Raw genomic sequence first — 14879 nt, forward strand, 5'->3', positions numbered from 1 at the left:
GCAGCTTCTCTGTTGTGTGCTGCTGACTTGTGATGCAGCAGGAGGTGACTGTGATAGAGCTGGGGGGGTTGCACAGTTAAAAAAAAAGTTGTGTAACTCACCGAGTTGGGTGCGAAGCCTCTTACCAGTTCTATTCTGGTACCATACGTTTTACAGCCATAAAAGATCAGGTTTTTTAGACTTTGATTTCAAAATTGTTACATAAAATGTTTCAGGATACATAGTAAACTAGCACTGAGATCTGGTCGTAACACTATTCTATTTAGAACATATTTTATGTATTTTATAGCCCATGTTTTGCCAGCTGTTGTTTGGGAGACTGAAAACAGTATCGCTGTGCTCAGTTCCAGAATAAAAGACCCCACAACTTTTCTGATACTAAAGCAATTTTATGTTTTGTCTTTTGAAAAATCTAGTGCCAGAACCTATTAAGACCAGTTTAAGCCAGCCCCAACCTGCCGGTACCGGTACCAGTACTTCCACCAGCACTATTACCAACAGCAGCAATGGCAAACGTGCGTCTGCTACCGGGCAGCAGCCCCCTGCGTCCCGCTACCTGCCTCGTGAGGTGCCTCCGCGCTTCCGCCAGCAAGAACAGAAGCAGCTCCTAAAGCGGGGTCAGCCACTGCCCACCGGGACTCTGAGCAGCACCAGCCCAGCACCAGGTACTGGCCAAGCAGGGGCAAGTCCCCCTCCCCAGCAAGGAGCAGGTGGACAGCATCATCCCAGTAAGACCCAAACAGGTAAGAATCCAACCCCCCCGCGGTTGCGACTGGTTCTTGATGTAGTTGTGCCCTCCGCTGTTAGCACGGGCGCTGCAGAGACTTGTGGAATGTTAAGAATTATCTTAAAACATCAGGATATAAAACAAAATGCCTGCTGCTCTTATAGAACATACAGTGTAATTTCTAGGATCCAGTTCTTCAGATTTTCCGTATTTATTTTGATGCTTTCAGACCTGTGGGGTCTGTCCATCCCTCTCTCTCCCTGTTTCTTTGATAGTTGTAATGGATACAGCCTTCAAGACATTAAAATATTTCTTCACTGATCATTCTCACAAAAGTGTTGTTAGTTTGGATATCTCCAAGGCTTTTACCATAATTCTGTCAATTTTATAGTGTTCTTTGCATATCACTATATGTCAGTCAAAATCAGGAACTTTGCTTGTGTTGTGACACTCTTTATGCCTTTACTTGCTTATGGTCTCAATTGTTACTTTCACATTAGAAAAATAAAATTCTGGGAAAAGTAGTTCAGTATTTCAGGCTTTTCTACCAATTCATTCCATTTTCTGCAGAGAGACACACAGACCTTCTTGTGGCTATTGAAAATTGCATATTGAGGAGTAATTCTCTTAGCTACCTTTCCTCCTCCCCCCCAGAGCTGCTGCTGAGAAAATAAGAGCAGCTCTCTTTTATTTGTCCTTTTGTGCTAGAGATCATGTAACTTTCACTTTTCAGTGAAGATGAGCTCAGTCAGTAATTGGTATAAATCACCCTTTTCATCACTGCTGCATGTGTGTGTTGTGTCAGGCAAAGCAGGGAGTGTTTTAAAATGAAGTATCTAGGGCTTAGAAAAAGTTACCTGGACTAAGTCACAGGGAGGGTTTTGATATCTTGAATAGTAGTAATTTCTCCATGATCTCAAGTGTTGCTCATTATCACCCATTAATGCTGTCAGACATCACAAAATGTGGATCTGAACAGTCTGCAGTTTTCTCCTTTGGGCATTAGTGAATCTTGCAGTATTTTTGCTGTACTTGCTGCTGTGATACTGAGCTCCAGCAGGGAACATTATCTGGTGTTGGCCTTGGGAATTTTAGTTAGATAAGAAAACAACATCTATCAGATTACAATGTTTATGGTTATGGAGATGAATTTGAAAATACTACTCAGCTACTCCCCAGAAACACAAATCTGAAAAAGAAAAATAAAACAATTGTTCATTTATTTAAGGAGTTGGGGTTCTTGGGGAGGAGAAGAGGTTCTACTTATGCATTCCCAAGTACTTGGCTCTAGTGAGATGGAAAGTAATGAGTTCCCACTGGTCAGCGTCTTTGAAAATCCAAGTTCAGCAGGGATGATGGCTGACATTTATGGCTTCTTTTTGATTTGGAGATGTTTTTAACTATCAGATTTATGTTCTGTGTTAGATATATTCATATCTATAAAATGTGTGTGTATACATATGTATATTATTTTATTTTCAAAAGTTTATAAATTATTTATCCGGTAGAGACAGATTGACTGACTCAAGTGGCTCAGGCTGGCTGAGGATCAGTATTAAATTTCTTCCAAGCATCATTACAGATGTATCTGAAGCATCTTTGTTTGATCTTTAGGAAACATACTGTAAATCAGGAAACAAAGTCCACCATAAATCATAACATAATCCATGAAAGAACTTAGCTTGTAAGAGTATAATACGAGCTGTCTGGCTTTGATCTTGCCAGATGCATTTGTACCTTGAGGCTTTAGACTTACTTTCCTGATTCCTAGTTTAACTTGCTGTATAAAATAAGCACTTGTTTCTGTAGTTTGGCAGCCTGGAAGCTATCAGCAGATGTTTTACACTGTTGAATTAGTTTGCCTTTTTTACGCTTTTGCTGCTTTTCTGTCACCGTTGGAAAAATTGAGAGTGCAGTAAAAGCAAGTACAAAATAGGAGGAGGAGTATAGCAGCTTTTCTTCTTCAGATTGGATTATTCCATATTGCACAAAACACGTTAACCATGTCAAATTCTTAGCAAAAGTACCACTTGAAAGCAATTAGTGCACAAAATCGAAATTGTCAGGTTGTTGTTTACTATGTAAAGTCAAACACCAAAAACTTCCAGAAACACCTGAAAATCTGTGCACAGATCTTGATGCAGGAAAGAGAATCTTAGACAAGCTAAATGCAGGAGGTTGTGTTTTGAGACTTTAATGGTTGCATCTTCCTTACAGAAGGAACTTGCTGAATTACTAGAGCTCATTTATTTCTCTTTCCAGCAGGGGGAGCATCAGTTCATTTACTAACTACTTAGTCACAGGAGGGCGGGGGGAGGGAAATAAAAAGGAGTCTCTGTAGCTCGGTTTATCACCACGACAGCTGTGTGCCTGGCTGCTTTGTGAGGCTGAGGGGCATATCTCACTCCTGAGAGACCTTTTGTAGGAATGAAACACATACTGACAGTCTTACTTGGTCTCTCTTACTGGCTTCGTCTTCGTCTTGATGAGCATAAAGAGTAAAGAAGAAGAATATCTGGGGAAGGCAAAAACCTTTTCTTCTCAGCTGTTAAGATTTGAGATTTGGGATTCTGTATCCTGGAAACCTCCAGCACTGAAATAATGGATTTTATATGAAAATTAATTCAAACTGGGTCACGTGTTTGTGAATGTCATGGGCCGCTGCCAGGGGCGCTATTTTGTTTAGACTTATGTGGGGAAGAAAAAGAACTATTTCCCACAGTGAATATGAAAATAAAGACATTTAAACACGAGGATTCTGAGCAATATGTTGTCAGAAGGAAGCATTTTGCTCTCTTCTGTCATCAGTAGGACCTGTATTCCTTTAAATGTCTGTCTCTGGTTCCCTGCCTATTTCATTTGCTAAAGAGTCTTGGCAAGTAAAAGTTCTCTGAGGAGGTGAAGGGAAGAAACAAAATAATCAAAGTTGTCCAGAAGAATCAGTGCAGGTACCTGATGCACATTCGAACAGGAAATTTTGTCTCTCTGAACAGCCCTGAGCATTGTCTCTCTAAACACTGCAGAAGAGCAATCACTTTGTAAACATGCTCAGGTGTCTTCAAAGTCTAGAGACAGTCAATAGCACATCAGTTCTCAGGGCTTTCTGGCTCTCTGGTAACCTGATTGCCTAACCAGAGCTCATTAGACTTCTGCTGGATTCTACCCAAGGAGGTCTCTATATGTGGCTTCTTTATCCTCCTGATGAACAATAGTAGCATTCTTTTGATGGATGACTGGTATTAATCAAAGTGCAAGGATCGTTGTACACTTGAATCCAGAAGATGCTTAATGTAAAGTCATGTCTGTAACTTTTCTTTTTATACAGTCATATTCCTTCACAGTGAACTTGAAATTATGCAATCACATTCCTTCCAGGCCCTATTTATAACTGTGGATATGAGGAAGGCTCTTAGAGAGGCATTGCCAGCCTTCTCACTGTAAAAATCACACTATTTTATCTCTTTATTCTCTTATCAGCAGCCTCTGTTATCTACCTCCTTGGCCTATCCAAAACACTTATCAGAACTCTTACCTGCAATGCCATGAAATAAAAAGGATGTTCTGCCAATATAAGGGAAGTGGAAATTAATGACCACTAATAAATTTTTTGTCACGTTTATCATCCAGAAATATTACTGGAGTGGGTGGGAGTGGTGACTTTTTTGTTTCTTTTATAAGGTAATCTGTAAAGTGTTAACTAGACAAACTGTTAACAGAAGAAATTAAAACATTTCAAATGGCATAAAATATTTTAGAAATCTTATCCCTTTAAAATAGTCTTTTGTTCATTGTTAAATATTATGAATGAAACTATTTCCTGTAAGTACTAGACACAGTTTTTTGTAGAGTAGGTCTTTGTCTGGAACATTTATCTTGGGCTACAAAGCTCATTCTTGATGTGCCTGCTCTGTAATCCTTTTTGTGATAACACTGAAGGAAAAATGTATCTATAATTTATGAGCAGGATTCTAATATCTAGTCCAGTTTGTTATTTTTACTTAAAGATGGAGCTTTTTATCCCTTCCCACCCCACTTTGTCTACTAAATCAGATAAATGCAGTGAATGGTTAACTTCTTTAAGGTGTGAGGCATCAGTGCAATGATCCTTTTACTGTGTGATCTAAAAGAATTAAAGTAATTTCTGGAAGCTACCATGGGAGATTAAAAATAGCAAGTAATATATCCTTCTTTGTTTCTTAACAAATTACGAAGTTTGTGTAAGAGTCTCTGGGCAACCACTGTGTGTTTGATGATTATAAGAACAAAGATCAGAAGAAAGAATCAGTTTATCTTGAAGATGCCTTTCACTTTTCTGCAATTTAGCAATATGACACCAACATCCATTGGCTTAGAAGAAATGGACCATGTCCTGCAGGAGTCATGATGAAACTTCTGCACTTCTCTTGTATTGGCCCGTAGAGTATTTTGTGGAATGGATCCTTAATGTGTATTTACAAAGTCTAAAAAGAAATGAAAGCAAATAATTCCTGCCGCAGTCAAAATGAGAAAACACTCAAACATTGTGGAGGCTGAAGAGTCACACTTTTAATTTGTTCTGTCTCATGTTTTCTGGGAAGTGAGAATTTGACAGCAGTTCCAGAGATTTATTGTCCTGCCGTAGGTTGGTGCCAGATTCTGTGCTGAACTTTTCTATGAAGCTGGAAGTTTCATTTCAAGTTCCAAGATTTCTTGAGCTGCAGTTTGCATATTCATTGCTTACTGTTAAAATGATGTCTGACAACACATGTTTCAAACATCCAGTCCTTTAGTTGTGGGTTACTTCAGAGTTCCTCCTCATAGAGTGATTTTATACAGTTGTAAAGTCAAATTAGGGAAGACGTTTTAGGGAGAAAGTATCTCTCTCCTAAAGTCGGTACAATTGGAGCACACAGATAAGCTTTGATTTGTGTCACCAGATCTAGCAAAGTAGTAGTAACCCTCAGGGTAAATGCATGTTGGAACCATTACCCAGCTGAGCTGGCTGTCCTGTGTGATGGCATGCATATGCAAAAGTGGGTCTGTAGCACATGAAGTCTCATTTCAGGAGTCTGAAAGAAGATGGAGCTTCATTTCCTGGAGGCATGGCAAACAGGCTGATTTTTACCTAATCAAACACATGTGAAAACTGCCCCAATGGAAACAATTTGCTGGACTTTTATCTCTTTGGGCTTGTATTCTGTAATTCCACTAGCACCGTGGCTTTGTTGGCAAAATGTCACCGTGGTTTTGCTTTTAGTTGGAAAGTTAAGGATCAAATTGATTTATCCTGTATCCTCCATAAGCAGTGGTTTTTGTACGTAATGGTTAAAACACTGAACACAGTCTAAAGTAGAAAGTGAGGATTAGATCACGTATATTTATTCACCTTACTTGGAAACCTTCTGTCTACATCTTTTCACACTTTCTGTAGCAAATGCACATTTTAAAGTGTACTACCTAGTAGCTGAAAAAAGTTAATTGTTCTATCATGGCTGTTGATCTTGATTGCAGGAATGAGCATGGTGATGTTTCTTTTGTAAACACAACTATTGGCTGTTTCTGCTGCCGCTGAGGAACATAAGTATATGTAGCAAGCAGGTGATGCTTCAAGTGCAATAAAACTTCAACAGCTTTCTAGTTTTGCATCACTTGACCAGGTGTTGGCCATAATTTGCAGAGCAGTTCACTGAACAGCTCATCACTACACACAGGCTTTCCACAATGAAAGGTTTCCTGGTAGTGGGATCCAATTTGATGTGATGCCACTTGTTTTAACAATAGGGACATTATCAGTATTTTGTTCTGGTTAAGTCTTTTGCCAGTAGTCTCACTGAATTAGTGTTGCAGAGGAGTGTCCAGGTACCACCGGAGTCTGCATGAGTGGTGGTTATCATAGAATCATACAGTGGTTTGGGTTGGAAGGGACCTTAAAGATTATCCAGTTCCAACCCCCTGCACGGGCAGGGACACCTCCCACCAGCCCAGGTTGCTCCAAGCCCCATCCAACCTGCCTGTCAACACTTCCAGGGATGGGGCAGCCACAGCTTCCCTGGGCAACCTGTTCCAGTATGTTTCTTGTATTTTCTCCAGGGCTTTATTTAACATTCTGTATTGCTTGATGTCTGGTACGTGTCTCTGGAAAGCAGGCAGTGTTACCAAAGGGCACAAATGACAGGTATGTATTTAGACAAAAGGAGTTAAAAAAACATTGTGTAAAGTCAAATATGGAGCAGCTAACATGGCGATGGGATCTAGCCAGTAAGTACTGTCTGGATGTCCCCCTGAGTGAGGAATGTTTTCTGAAATGCAGTAATGGGAGAGTCTGTGAGCAGTGAGTCTCAGCTAGTAAAGGGTTTTGTCTCCCATGTAAATGTTCAAAAATTCCATATAGTGGTTTGAATATAGATAGAGAAGTAGCAACCACTCTGTAGCACAAATGGGGGCATTGTGAATGAGAAATGATGGTAAAAACTCATCAGCAAACTAATCTTTGGAATGAATTTTTCTGTATTGTGTGTGTTATCTGACATCAGGCAGCAGAGTGTGAAAAATAAATCTGCTGCTTCAAATCTATTTGACAGTGATTAGAATTTTTTACCGAGAGAAGGAAAATAGAAATCTGTAAAAGGATAAATAACTGAGGTGCCTTTACAGTTTTGCTGTCCTCACTTTCAAAGAGTGGGGATGTGTAAACACATGATGTCTCAAAGGCCACTCCTTTTGCTTTGAAATCAGTAAACCTGCATCTTACCTTGAGCTTCAGTGTAGGCTGCTGTGCTCTAGTGATAGCCAGATACATCAACTGCCCAGTTGTCTGGACAGAAAAAAAGGTCAGGAGACAAAGAGTCTGGCAAGTTGTTAAAATGTGCAGATGGCAGTTTTCTGACAAAGCCTCTGAAGAGACCAAGTAGCAAGACCTATCTGATAGTGGAGAATGAAAAAGTAGAAAGCAACTCCCCAAGGTCAAAGTGACTGGGAAGTAAGAGTTTAGTCCTTGGGAAAAGCAGAAAGGGAGCAATAGTATGTGAAAATTATCAGAAAGCTGAATTTGTACAGCTCAGGAAACAGTTATGGAACTAAAAGGAACAAATGTAAACCAAATATGTCTGTAGCTTTTAGGAAACAAAACCCAGACTTTTTCCTAAGCCTATTAGTGAAAGAAGGGCCAAGGGAACTTACGTGATGTTCGACAGGGAGAGCTGTTGATAGATGGCATCAAGAATACTATAAATGCTTTTCCCTTTACATATATAAACTAATTATTGGCTTAGAATAAAGCTACAGCGAGTTGGAGAACTTAAAGGAAATAAAGTATTTCAAACTGTCTAGAAGTGATGAAATTTGTAGTAGGCTGCATTGTGGATGGGTTGGAGCAGTCTGGTCCACCAGCATTCTTTCAGTGTGAGAACTAGAAAACAGAAAATAGCTGGGTTTAAAAGGTGAGAAAGGAGAAACTGGGTGATCACAGATCAGTGATTGTAATCTGCTAGAATTATGTTGGAAAAAAACCCCCAAAGCAGCTTTTTTTTTTTTTTTGCATTTACAACTGTGCAAGAGAGAAAAACAGAGGCAAAGTGGGTTTGTGGAGAGCAGGTCGTGCCAAAGGAGAGTCGTTCCCCGCCAGCAGTGCAACAGGTACTGCAAAGTGGGAGGGAAGACTGTGTCCTAGAAGTTGAGTTTGTGCAGCCTTTGTTAGTGTCTCGGAAGATTTTCTTATGATGGGTGTGTGGTGGTGTAAATAAGTGGGAAGTATAAGATGAAACTACTGCAAGAATTGTCATAACTGCTCAGGAAGCTGTAGACAGGGAGGGGCTGTCAGTCCTTATTGGCAAAATGAGAACCTTTTGAGTGAGAAGGCACATTTGTACCCTGATACTTGCATCACTCTTTTGGCTACAAACAGCAGCCTTCCTTAGAGTTCTTAATGATGTTAAACTGGAGAAAGCAACTGTAAGACAAAATTGCAAAATAGAATAATGCTGAGAAAACTGTGTCATTGAATAAGAAGGAAAAAGGAAAGGTTCTTTATTTTGACCAGAACAGCTCTGTACAAAAATATGTGAGTATAACATTGCAAAAATGGATCTAGAGTTGGTCACAGGGTACATCTGATTAATGGTTGCAGAAGACAGGCATACTGAGGGAAATAAATGATACTGCTTTTTGGAGCCACTTCTGGTAAGACCTTTGAATATTGAATCCTGTTTGGGGGACTGCATTCAGAAAAGTGCACCAGCAGGAAGAAGAGCAGAGGAATGCAACAGAAATCTTGAAAACAGGCCTTGCAAAGGGTGAAGGAGCTGGAGCTGCCAAGTCAAAGAAAGACTGAAATTAGAAATGCAGAAATACCTAAATGCCTGCTGCAAGGAAGAAAAAGATATGTTCTGTATGCCTGTGATGGATCAGATAAGAAATATAATGGGCTTAAATTTCAAAAGGAAGATAAAGGTTGGACATTAGGCAAAATGTGCCTGTATGAAAGCTATCTTAAGAAGTGAGACAGCACTTGGGAATGTGCAGTCTCTGTTGCTGGAGGACTTCCTTGCTGGGTTGGGCAAATGTCCCTTAGGAATAGTTTCTTAGGTCAGGTGAGCGGTCTATGTGACCTCAAGTCCTCTTCTTTAGTCATTAAGTATCTATAAGGATTTAGCAAATTTATCAGACTCGTGCCCTGCTGAGGTTGCTACAAGATGGAACGTTTGGAAGGGAACAGCCACTCATCCTCCAGCACAGGCTGGAATGGAAGCTGTGCTTTATTTTGCCCCTGAACGTTGACTAACTGTTCTCTGGGGTTCTGCATGGCCTTCCTACAGACCCTGTCTGATAAACACAGTCCCCTGGATGTTGTGCTCTTCAGCAGTACCTGCCTCTGTACATTGAAGTAGATTTCAAGAAGCTTAAAATATTAATCAGAAAAATAGAAGCTACGTGAACAATCTTCTCTTCCATTTTGGAGATACCGTTTTAACTAATAAAAACGTCAGTTATGTATAGCTGATATAAAGGAATATAATCACAACAATACTTTGATTTTACAGTTATTGCAAAATTCGCTCTCAAGCTTAGTGTCTATTTGCATTTGAAATAGGTTTGTGAATGGAAACAAAACCAAACAGATTTGATTTTCATTCATCTTGCTGTTTAAAAGGAGGTTAAACCCATCCAGTATGCAGAGACCATTGCAAAGAAAGAGAGAATAAATGTCTTCAGAAGGAAACCGACTGTTTTCAGGAGTCCTTTAGTAGAACAGTTCTTGAGCCAAGAATAGCAGCAGCAATTGTGCTTTGGTAGTGAAGTGGCAGCAATTCTGAGAATGCAGCCAAACCTTTAAAGAGCCATCAGTTGTGCGCAGTCCAGTGCAGAAGGGTGAAACTGCTCAGATGAACACCTGACAAGAGTCAAAACAGCAAATTTAAAACGTGCTCTGTTTACTGCGTAATTAATATGTATTTAGGGCAGACAGGAGGAGGAGGAAGAACAAGGAAGTGAGAAGGGGAAATAATTGTATAGGAGCGTATTAGACATACTGGATGTTGGTGTGTAAATTATCTGCTGAGATTCTTATATATTCATTGGTAAAAGTTCTCTGTGTGTGTTCTCAGAATTTGTGATGATATGTAGGTCCTGAAAATGTGAATCTGTCATCTGTCCCTCCTCCCCCCCCCACCCCCCTTCTCCCTTCTGTTCACACTCTGTGTGTTCATACCTCTTAAAGAGACCCAGTGCTTTCTAGCCTGCCGTGGTTAAAAGATGGTCCCTGTTTGTGCAGGAGGCAGAGAGCACCCTGATCCGGGGCTGTGTTGTTGAGGGCAGCTCTCTGCGTTGATAAACAACAGCTCCTTTGATTAATACGCTCTCATGTTTACCACTTTAGATCTTTTTCAGATAGAGGCAGGGAAGTCATTAAGGGCTTGGCAGCCTGCCAAAATACAGCTGGGACTCGGTTCGATTCTGCCCTGGGGAGTGGTGGGAGCTGGTGCTGGGGCAGGAGCTGGAGTTGGGGAAAGGCAGGAGGACGTGGGGTAGGAGACAGGAGCAGGCAGGGGGGACGTGGGGCAGGAGCTGGGGTTGGGGGAAGGCAGAAGGACGTGGGGCAGGAGGCAGGAACTGGGGTTGGGGCAGGCAGGAGGACATGGGGCAGGAGGCAGGAGCAGGCAGGGGGACGTGGGGTAGGATCTGGGGTTGGGGCAGGCAGGGAGCACACCAGGCAGGAGCTGCTGCCCGTACAGGCAGTCGGCAGCACCCACGTCTTCTCTTGGCTGACTTTCAAAAGCGGGAGAAAAGCAGCTAGGGTGCTAATTGTAGCTGGGTCCTGAAGTGAAAATGTTTTGTGACAGTTGAAAGAATTTAAAGAGGAAGGAAGATCGGTTTAGTGTCAGCTGCAATTAGATAATCAAAGCTTAAAAATCCTACTCTGTTGATACCTTCACCTAGAGTTAAGGAGCAGAGCGAGGGGAAGGGGGAGGAGGGCTGTGCGTGGAAAGGGCATTTCCATAGCCAGTGCAGCCGAGGCCCGGCCGAGCTTGCAGGTTGTCTGGGCGCACGCTTGCACGGAGAGATTTTCTTGGCAGCTCTACAGGATGAGGCTCACACTGTACACAGCCGACATATTGAAGCCGGGAGCCCTGGAGAACGTAGATGCAGGAGTAGAAACAGCTCTGCACACAATGTAGCGTCTCCTAGGATGGTTGGGCGGCTCCTTTCTTCAGGTATTTTATTACCCATCAGCCCTTTTTAGAGCCAAAAAAAAAAAAAAAAAAGAGAGAGAGAGAGAAAGCAACCCTAACCCTGAGAAAATAGCATCTGCTTCTGTTAAATCAGTTTATTACATAACATTTCAGAGAGCAAGCAGCAGCGTCCTGAGCTCTTGGCTGCATTTCAGGTTTGATAAAATGGCGTCTTCGCAGCGAGCTGCTTGCAAACGATACGTTGCACTGAGCAGGGAAATGCAATTATTTGGTGTTTTCTGCTGCTGCTTTTGTTTTGGAGAGGTAGCGTTTAGTGGAATCTCTACTAAAAGTGAAAAAAATGTTGTTTGTTTTTGCTTGCTTTCTTAATGCATTTAAAAGCTTTCAGCATCAGAGGAGAGGAACTACATTTTAATGTCGTAGTGCAGAAAATAAAAACAGGATGACAGGCTTTCCCTCTTTGGTACTTAGCTGTGGTTTAGGTTTAAAATAAATAAAGCTGCTTTTTTTCGATGCTTCCGTCTCTTTCTGTCTTTCTACATTATGTATGCTATGCAGAATTTCAGCTTTGTAACATCTGTGAGACTTCTTGTAAGTTAGCTTTGTAAGTGACTTCACATAGCTGGCAGTTCTCATATTTGTCGTCAGACAGCTTGTGCATAGAGCTGTACGTAGCAGGTAACCTAAAATATTAGCACTACAGTTCCCAGATTTTCTACTTAATTATATTTTGTTCTTCAGAATAGATGCTTGTCTCATCTTTTCTTTTTCTCTTGTGAAATTAGCCTACATTTGATCTAGCACTTAAAATGTTTCCTGGCGGTGCCTATTTAACTCATTTAGAAAAAATTAATATCTAGTCTTTTAAAGATCTGCTCGTGTTGAAATGAGAACTGTTTCTTCTGGGGAAAGAAAGTAATTCTTTTTTCTTGCCTTCCTACTCAGTCACTAACCTTTGTGTGACAAGTAAAATCCCCAGTAGGAGTGTCAGTGGCCTTTGGGATTTTTCCTTCTGCACGTCAAAGCAAACAACCCCACTGTCTGTAATCAGTCCTGTGGGCAGGACAGGATGAGCCAATAGTGGTTGTTACTGACTAACATGAATTGAAAAATAGTAGAAAGAGGGAGAATCACTGTTGTATCTGATTTAAAATTGGATGAGCAAAATTTATTAATAATGTGGTTGTCGTTAAAAGTTTCTCCCAGGCTTTGCCATTTTGCACCCTCTCCATGCTTTGGTTCTTAAATCAGCTGAGTGTTACATTATAGTTGAGGATGTAGAGTTGTACTGCACAGCATTTGAACTAATTACAGTAACGAAGTTATGAAGATGCTTGCTTTTTTAACTCAGCAGAATAAAAATGAAATATATTATTGTAAATGACATTTTCAGAAGAGGATTGAAGGTTTGGGTGAGCTGCTTGTGCAGGCAGAGTATTTTGCTCTCCTAGGAATTGCATGCTACAGCTTCTCCCTTTTCACTCATACTTTGTCATAATCTGTGTAAATCTTAAACTTATTTTTTAACTAGTTTTTAATATTTATTATTAAACACAGCCAAAACAGTTTTCTATTTTTAGTAAGTACTAAACTGAAGTTGGTGAAGTACATCGGGTTCAGTATGTAATAACAGCAGCAATCTCCTCCTACCCCATTAAGGATATTACTAAAAAAACCCCAACCAACACAGAACAAACAAATACACTGCCCGTGTTTATTGGGAACACTGATCAAAGCTGTGCCTTTTTCAGGTGGCATGGATGATTGCAATTTGACAGAAGTGGTACACTACTTTAAAACTAAATTGAGCTATTATTCTCAGATTAGCTTTCCTGATTGCTGAAGAAATATTATTAATCAAGGGAACAGTATTTTTTAAAAGATGCATAATTAAGATTTTAAAACTCAAAATATTAATTTAAAATCAGTTTTGCTTTGCAGTGTACCAGCATTAAGATTTGCTACCACAAGATACCAGTGGTCCCTGTTCCTGATGCTTTGCTTAAAATCTTTGCTTATGTCACAGAGGAAGGGTAGAAATGCTTCTAGTGAGCTGCAGTGCTTTATTTCTGACCTTTGCATAAATAAAGGGGAACTGATTCTTAAGAATTAATTTTTAAAATGTGTTTCCCCTTTCAGTCTTAACAGCTTTGAAAAGAAAATATTGGCATTTTTTGTGAAGAGTTGGTTTCCTAGAAAGTTGGAGGGAAATTTCTGTGTTTTAAAATAACACAACCAAATTAAAATTTTCTTCATTTAATTGTTTAAGATATTTTGCTTTCATCATTTTCCCCAAATGCTTAAATTCCTATCAATTAAGTAAGACTGTGCTACTCTTTGGTTATTTGATTATGGAATTAATTTATTTTAATCTAGAGGAAATAAAAAATGTCTTGGTTATTTGCTTCCAGAGACAGGAGTGTAAAAAGTCCTCTGTTCAGGATCAGTTCTGTACTCTTAACTGTTATGTTTGTCCTGCAGCAAAATCACAGGTTTTGCAGCTTTCCATTTATAATGTGAACTTTCTTCATTCTCTTTTTCTGTCCTGTTTCTTTTAAGTTTTAGAGCAGCAGCCTTTGGTGTTAGAACCAATTGTTTCAGTAACTGTTTGGACCTATGAAGTTGTTGCATGTCTCTTTTTGCTCTTCTTTTTTGTGAGAAGTACCAGTGTGATCCCCCTGGCTCCAGAGCAGGGAAGGCACAGCACAGGTAGTACTGCTGCTCCAGGGGGGCCTTGATTATTTTGTCACCTTAAAAAAAAAAAAATTGAAATCCCTTTAAAATAACCACTTTCTGGTTAGTCAGTGCTTGTTGTTGGGGGAGTAATCTCCACCTCAGTAAAAGGAGCTGCTATTTTCTACTTCTAACATGATTATCTCTTGGTCCTCACATTTCTTCCCCTTCATAATTTATTTTTTTTTTCTGCTTGTTTCTTGGAGTGCTCTTCAAAATCCTGGTGTCTTATTTAATGAACCATTTTGCTCCCTATTCTCACAATCTTTCTAAATCCTCTTCCATTCCCACCCCTTTCTCTTTACTTTCTGTTCCCCACGTGTGCTCAAACTTGAGCATTGGTTTAACACCATCTTTGCAAGAGAGAAAAATAAAGAATGATCGAACAAGTAGCTCACTTTCATCTCATCTTGATAGTGCCATTTTTGTGAGTTTTGAGACACCTTGTGCTGGGCTCTTAATCCTTAAGCCTGCCATGCACAGACACTCTCATTGGCCTTGGGCAGCACCATCGTTCTCCCAGGCACTCACACAGGTAGCTTCAGTTTTGGTTTTGACAAGCCCTTTTTGTTGCAACAGTGTGTTTTAAGCCACTTTTAAATCTTCTGTCATCTCTGAAATGTACTGTCGAATCTCACCACCCACAGTGTTGAAAAGAATCTCACAGAACTCCTCTTATCTGATGGTTTGGTTGCCTCAACTTCTTATCTCCTGGCCCGGCCTGCCGCCACTTTTTTTCCTTTGTTCATTTC

General features: G+C 40.3%; 1 protein-coding gene across 16 annotated transcripts in view; it reads left to right on the forward strand.

Annotated features, from left to right (window-relative positions):
* Positions 1-14879, forward strand: part of TNRC6C (trinucleotide repeat containing adaptor 6C) — a 100884-nt gene that overhangs the window by 44123 nt on the left and 41882 nt on the right. For 15 of the 16 annotated variants that reach the window (XM_051634516.1, XM_051634521.1, XM_051634518.1 and 12 more), the window contains exon 4: positions 417-743. In XM_051634516.1, coding sequence (XP_051490476.1) covers positions 417-743 — 327 coding nt within the window. Of the gene's footprint in view, positions 1-416; positions 744-11197; positions 11416-14879 lie in introns of those variants that run through there. The other variant, XM_051634529.1, reaches the window with a different exon arrangement.

This window comes from Apus apus, chromosome 17, assembly GCF_020740795.1.
Source record: "Apus apus isolate bApuApu2 chromosome 17, bApuApu2.pri.cur, whole genome shotgun sequence".
In the NCBI taxonomy this organism is placed as follows: Eukaryota; Metazoa; Chordata; class Aves; order Apodiformes; family Apodidae; genus Apus; species Apus apus.